A 6,946-nucleotide genomic window follows, 5' to 3' on the forward strand; every position below is an offset into this window, starting at 1 on the left:
GGAAGAGGGAAAATGAGCTAATACCAAGGGCTCAAGTAGAAAGAAAATGTTTTGAGAATGATGATGGCAACATATGAACAAATGTGCTTGACACAATGGATGGATGGATGGATGGATGGATGGATGGATGGATGGATGGATGGATGGATTATGATAAGAGCTGTATGATCGCCCAATAAAACGATGTTTTTAAATAAAATGATGATGCCAACATATGTACAAATGGATGTATGGATGGTGATAAGAGCTGTAAGAGCCCCCAGTAAAATGATTTTAAAAAAGGAAAATGATGATGGCAACATATGAACCCAGGTGCTTGACACAATGGACAGATATATGGATTGTGATAAGAGCTGTAAGAGACCTCAATACAATGATTAAAAGAAAAGGTCACTAAGATTTCAAGGTTTTTGTTCATCACTTCATGTAGTCGATCCTGACTGCCAGGCTAATACACCTTTATTCCCCTTTATTAATGCCAGGTTCTCTGAATTTCTTTTCATGCAACCATCTTTCCTTGTCTTTATAACTGGTAAATCTTGTAAATTTTGGAGCCGGACTTCAGTGGTAGGAAAACCATGATAAATTCCTTAGGCATATGCATGTATAAAATATATTGGAAAGATTGTACCTAGCAAGACAAAACAGATTCCCAGCAAAAGCATTTCAAACATGTTTGACCATCCTAATAAAAGTATAAAGCTACCCATTAGAAGAAAATAAGAAGATGGCTTGATACAATCTAATAAATATAAATGCATATCAACTTGTTTCATCTCTATTTTGGACTCTTGCAATACATTCAAGGAAATTCCCATTTCTTCTGAGATAATTTTGTTCAAGAGTTAATGCATTCTGCCCTTTACTGTCAGTCTGAGCCATCCCCAAAGTATGCAAAAACACAGTCACTATGGGACAGCCAACCAATTATGCAAATTTTGATCATTCAGAAACTCTGAGCATCTAAATAGGTTCCCAAACTTGTTTGGCCCACTGCCCTTTTCAGAAAGAAAAAAAACAATTACTCAGTAGCTGCTTGACAATTTAAAACTTTCGTAGTCAAGTCCATATTCCAGGACAGTAGCATATCTGCTTTTGCAGCCACCCTGAATAATTACAGTGCCACCAGGGGGGCAGTATCGCCCACATTGGGAAACATCTAAATGGACACGCCACAGTGCGAAGTCTATGGGACGCCAATTACTAGTAAGCATGAACATCTTGTTTTGTAAATAGGTCACTCTTAAGATGGGATATGCCTCAGTACATATTTTTTAATATCATGTACATATCAAGATATGCTACCAAATGTTTATTTCAGACTACGTACTAGGATTCTTTGTTTGTCTCCATTTTTTAAATCTGTTACAAATGGTTGTGAGTAGCCTGTGAAGAATCATGTAGTTTAAATTTGTTAAAATTAATAAATTTATTATTAAATAGTTGATCTCATAACACAGAATGCGTACAAAATTTATTTCTATGATTCAAAGTTAATATATTCCTCTCAAAGCACTTATGACTTTAAGTTAGATAGCTAGGACCCAAATCCTATCTGTGGTATTCATTCGCTGTGTGATTTTGAACAAGTTATTCATTTTCTGTGTCCTATTTTCTCATTTACTGAAGGTAAATGAGATAATAATAGCACCAATTAGTAGAGAGTGTTGTTGTGAGAATTAAACATGAAACATTAAGAGCGGTATGTTGATTCAAATAAACATTAAACAGAAATTATATTGTTAGAACACTGAATGCAAAGAATAACTGAAGCAGATGCTAATTCTTACATACATATGTACGCTGATAATATCAGGGGAGAGGAATGCAGGAAGTGTATGTTGCTTTCCACAAACAAAGAGAACATTTCCTAATGTGGACATCACATGTTGCACATGTATCTAAAACTACCAGAACATCACAGCACTTCTTTCTTATATTGCTATGATATAAAGAATGCATTCTCTACATTTAGAAATAACTATTAAAATTGTAAATTAACTGAATAATATATAAATTCTGGAATCTAAATGAAAACAAATTTTAGAGTGATTTTTATAGGTTTCTTGTGAAAATTAAAAACCATCGACGTTGACTTCAACAATTTACTGCGAAATCTAGTGATCATATATAGTGACAATATATAATTTTGTCACCAAATTTCTGTTCACTCTGACAGTGGTGTCATCCTGCCATCTACTGTCAAAAGTCATTACTGCAGGATTTTTTTTTTTTTGGATACCAAAACTATTTTCATGTTTCTGGCTTTCTGAATTTCCCTTCAATTGGAATCATACAAACACAAAAATTTGTACTTTACAAGAATTACTGATTTCAAGAACCACGAGATTGTTAAGTAAACTTTTGCAATAGTCAAAAAAAAAAGAAACATGAGATATAAAATAATAATATACCAAGACCCAATACTGGCCAGGTTTACAAAATCACATATAATAAATACTTTTCTATAAAGATATAATGGAAGTTTGAACTTTACAGTGCTTGCAAGTATTTTGACGGACAGGCGGAGAGCTGAAGAGAGACTTGGCTTCGCTGAGGAGACTAATGGCTGTGTGCTGAAACGGATTTACAGTAACCTATTAACTTCCCTAACAAAACCTGAAATTGCGCATGGTGTCTGTGAGTTCTGTGTGACCACTGCAGTGAATTCTGGACCCAGCATAGGTGTGAGAATAGGTAACAAGGAAGGACCATGCAGGCTTGGTCAATAAGGACACCAGAGGGGGTCAGAGGTGGCCCTCCATTGCTGGGCCCCACAAACAAAATACTCCAGGACCCCAAAGAACAGAAAGAACAAGAAAACAGAGTGTCTTTCTATGCACACATGTTAAAAGCCACACTTGTTTGTTTGTGTGAGAGCAATGGAAACAAGTTGCTCATGATCACGGGTTGCTCTGTAGTTCACGATTTGCCCAGGATTAAATCTGGCCAAGGCAAAGCTAGTTAGACCTTCCCACTTCAAGCACCATGATTTTTAATCAGACAGTGTCAACGCAGTAATGTCAGGGTTCTTTATGATCTAATTGTCAGGATGAGATGATTGAACGATTCCATTTGAAATCCAATTGTTGGTAACATCTGAGGAATCCTGTTGGAACCATGAAGAAACATGGATTCCTTAGGGAGGAGGAAGATGAGCAACCTGCTTCTGTAAGACTGACATTGGAAACACCGTCAGCCAAGTCTCTGGTGTTCTGAAATATCCCTGTGAGATGGAATGACTTGATGGCTCCCACTTGGGAATTATAAAAACATAGTGAAATAGCATGTTATTTCTGCCTTAGCATTCCTACTAAGTAAGCATTGCTAGATGAACAGACAGGCGGCTTTTTCTAAAGACACATAAGCACCAGAAAGATTGTTAAGTATTAGAAGTCAAAAAGTTTGTTTTCAGGTCTGTGAGCCCCGCCCCTGCCCCCGCCCCAGGGTGCAGTCACCACGGTTCTCCTTCATTTCACTGAGTGAGGGCGCTTCCGACATCTGCCTCTAGACACCCTGGTCCGTGTATCCGTACCCCCTCCAACTACCACGTGCACACGAGCTCGCCACCTCTACGCGTGCCCTCAAAGCAGGTGCCCACACTGTGGACAAGGAATGCTGGACTCTCGATTCTGGACCTGAGTACATTCTTGATTGTCCTGGGTATTTCTCTTTGACCACCAAAGAACCTTCCTCTTATCAGCAGAGACACTGGACAAGGGCAGCTGGAGGGTCAACTTAAAGGCCTCACGTCAGAATGGGCATGACCGTAGTTGCAGGATGGAGCGATGGCAGGAAACCACACCACCCAAAGGTCAAAAGGTATCATGATCAATGTTTTTCTTAGCATGTGAACCCAGGGTCTTGTTCTAAAATGGCAAGTTTCACAGTCCCCATCCAGGTAAATATGGCAGGAGGCATAGGTCGCTTTCCTGATGTACACCTGTCTAAGACTCAGGTGAAAACTGAGCATCCCATGACCCGCGTCTTCAAAGACAGAGACCAGGTTTCCCTTCATACGTAAAGTGGCCATCCTTAAGGTCTATGTTCATTCCGCAAGGGCATGAACATGGCCAGTATACGGGGCCTACCTTTGTTTCCCACACTTACCATGCTGTTCATTTTTGAGGATGAGGAACTCGTTCTCTGCTTCCGCAGACTGTTCGCTTCCTCCACGTTTCCCTCTTTTGGCTTCAAAATCATTCTGCTACTCCCTGCAGTGCCCTCGGATGAGGACCGAAGTCGCCGCTCTAGGAATCTTCCTTCGCCATACGGACTGAAGCTGCTCGCAAGAGCTATCGAAGGAGAAGCGAGTGCAAGTGAACATAGATCCTTGAATGTCACTTTGTGAACACAAATGGGAAACATACAGTCTGATTTAAAACTCCCTATGGCAAAATACTTTTAACTTTTAAAGTAATAATGGCAATTTACTTTGCCGAATCGTGTGATCTCTTTGAAGGACAAATAGTTTAGAGCCATTCTTAGCAACTTCCTCTCTTGCATAACATTTATCATAAAAGCAATTCGTGTACCGATGATCTTCAATGTGTATCCAGAATCCTGGCACCCCCTTGCCCGTAAAGCTCCAGTAAATATCCCAGTGCAAGCCCTACAAACTCTCGCCTAGCTTGAAGCAATAGCCAATTGTCATCGGTCAATTCTGACCCATGGCACTGCCACATGTATCAAAGCAGAACTAGGTTCCAGGGGGTTTCCAATTGGCCACTTTGTCACAATACGGTCACCAAACCTTTCTTGTAGAGTGCCTCGGGGTGGACTGGAACTTCCAATCTTCCAGCTAGCACTGAAGTGTGTTAAGAATGTTGGCCACCCAGCGTACCTTAACAGACTTCTGGCTGTTTCTAGAACATGGCAAGCCGGCTCTGTTCCACGGGCTTTGCCCCAATTATACTTCTGCTATGTGTGTGTATTGTTTATTTCAAAGCTCTGCTAATATGTTTCCTCCTCATTATCTACTCGTGATATTTAAAACGGCAGATTATAACTGAACCCTGACTTTCTGATTATTTATTCTGCTTTAAGTTCATCCTCAGAAATTCTCACAAAATTCTCACTGAGGACGTACAGTGACCCTAAAAGCAGGGTAGAGCTGTCCCTGTGAGTCTTGAGACTGTAACGCTGTACGGGAACAGGAAGTCCTAAAGGGCATCTGGTGGTTTTGATCAGCTGACCTTGCAGTTAGCAGCTCAACCTGTAACCATTATGCCTCTGGGGCAGCATTGATTTATTTGGATATCAATTTTCTGAATTATATGTAGAATGTAAGCTTCATGAATTTAGGGTTTTTTTTCCCTTCTGTTTTTTACACTGCCTTATCCTTGCGGCCTAAAGCAGTGCTAAAATAAAACATCTATCAGCTGATTTCATGACTTCTGGACAGAAACAATTACATCAATGAATGACAGTTCTTTTCAAATAATTTAATATGTCAATAATACAAGTCAAATTATCCAGGAACTCAGTAGTCTATTAATTATGATGTAATTTTGTGTGCAATACATTCAAATGTTTAAGTAATAGCAATGTGTGCTTTATGATAGATGCATTAATATGGAATTTACTGTTTATACCAACTTTTTAATACAATAAAAAGTATTACTTATCTGATGTTCCAGAGTACTAACTACCAAGTCAGAAATTCAATCCAGCTAGTTTCTCTGTGGAAGAAATATGAGGCTCTCTGCTCCATAGAGACTCTATATGAGGTTGATGCGAGTCAGAACCATGGCAGTGGTTTGGGGTTTCGGGGAGGGGAGGTTCAATGTGATGCTTAAATTGTAAAATCACAAAATTATAAAATCCATAGAAACAGGAGTCAAATAAACTATTAACACCTACTGCCATGGAGTTGACTCTGACCCCTAGCTGCCCTATAGGACAAAGTAGAATTACCCCTTCAGGTTTCCCAGGCTTCCTGTCTTTACAGGCGCATAGAGCCTCATCTTTGCTCTGCAGGACAGCTGGTGAGGTTCCCCTGCTGACCTCGTAATGGTTAGCAGCTCAATTCTTGACGCGGGATACCGCCAGAGCTCCTAGAAGGCAAGTAGTTCCAAAAGATAAGAGACACTACACGCTCGGCTGCTAACCAAAAGGTCTGCAATTCGAAATCACCAGCAGCTCCAAAGGAGGAAGACTGGACTTTCGACTCCTGCACAGAGCAACAATCTCAGGGGCAGTTCTCCCCTGTCCTCTAGGGTCGTACTGAGGGGACATCGACTGCACAGCAGGGAGGATACCGCGGTCTTCCCAGCACAGGGCCGGGCAGTGTTTCATCCTGTTGCACACGGGGTCACCGTGGGGCGAACCCATTTGATGGCACCTAGCAACAATAACAACAACACGAGGCCTTACCCTTGCAGATGCTGCCCATGTATTTGCCTGTCTTTTTTCTGTGATATTATTTTGTCAATTTGTAGCAGATGTTGGCTAAACAGCTAAAGTCCAAGTAAAAGTAACACTTTCAAATTTAGTGAAATTACTTTAATGTGTTAAATGGCTTATAATTAAGATCCCAGTTAACAAATTAATTGTCAACAAGATAATTGTGATAATTCTCCAGTTTCCCCCTAAATAAATATATGGTATTCAACTAGACTTTGAGGAACATCATCACTGCTTATCAAGATAGATATATTTCAGGATAAATAATAATCATTTCAATATTTATTATACTATTTCAAAATAGCCTACATTCTGACTTGAGATTCACCACTAATTAATGATGTGATCTCATAAAAGTACTAACTTAATCCTAAAACAGAGTTATTCATAGTCACCATATGCTATTTTTGAGTATAGAATCAAATCATGCATATAAATTAATAGGGCCTTTTCTGGCACATGAAAAGTATATAGAAAGAGCAATAATCATCCTCATCATTCTTAATTATCCTCACAATTCTAATAATTACCTTATTTTACA

General features: G+C 39.6%; 1 protein-coding gene across 2 annotated transcripts in view; it reads right to left on the reverse strand.

Annotated features, from left to right (window-relative positions):
* CCSER1 (coiled-coil serine rich protein 1) overlaps positions 1–6,946 on the reverse strand; it is a 554,984-nt gene that overhangs the window by 543,475 nt on the left and 4,563 nt on the right. For both annotated transcript variants that reach the window (XM_045284207.1, XM_004703262.2), the window contains exon 2: positions 4,111–4,295. In XM_045284207.1, coding sequence (XP_045140142.1) covers positions 4,111–4,295 — 185 coding nt within the window. The remainder of the gene's footprint in view (positions 1–4,110; positions 4,296–6,946) is intronic.

The sequence above is a fragment of the Echinops telfairi genome, unplaced genomic scaffold (genome assembly GCF_000313985.2).
Source record: "Echinops telfairi isolate 266 unplaced genomic scaffold, ASM31398v2 ScPeMD7_7468;HRSCAF=8506_0, whole genome shotgun sequence".
Classification (NCBI taxonomy): domain Eukaryota; kingdom Metazoa; phylum Chordata; class Mammalia; order Afrosoricida; family Tenrecidae; genus Echinops; species Echinops telfairi.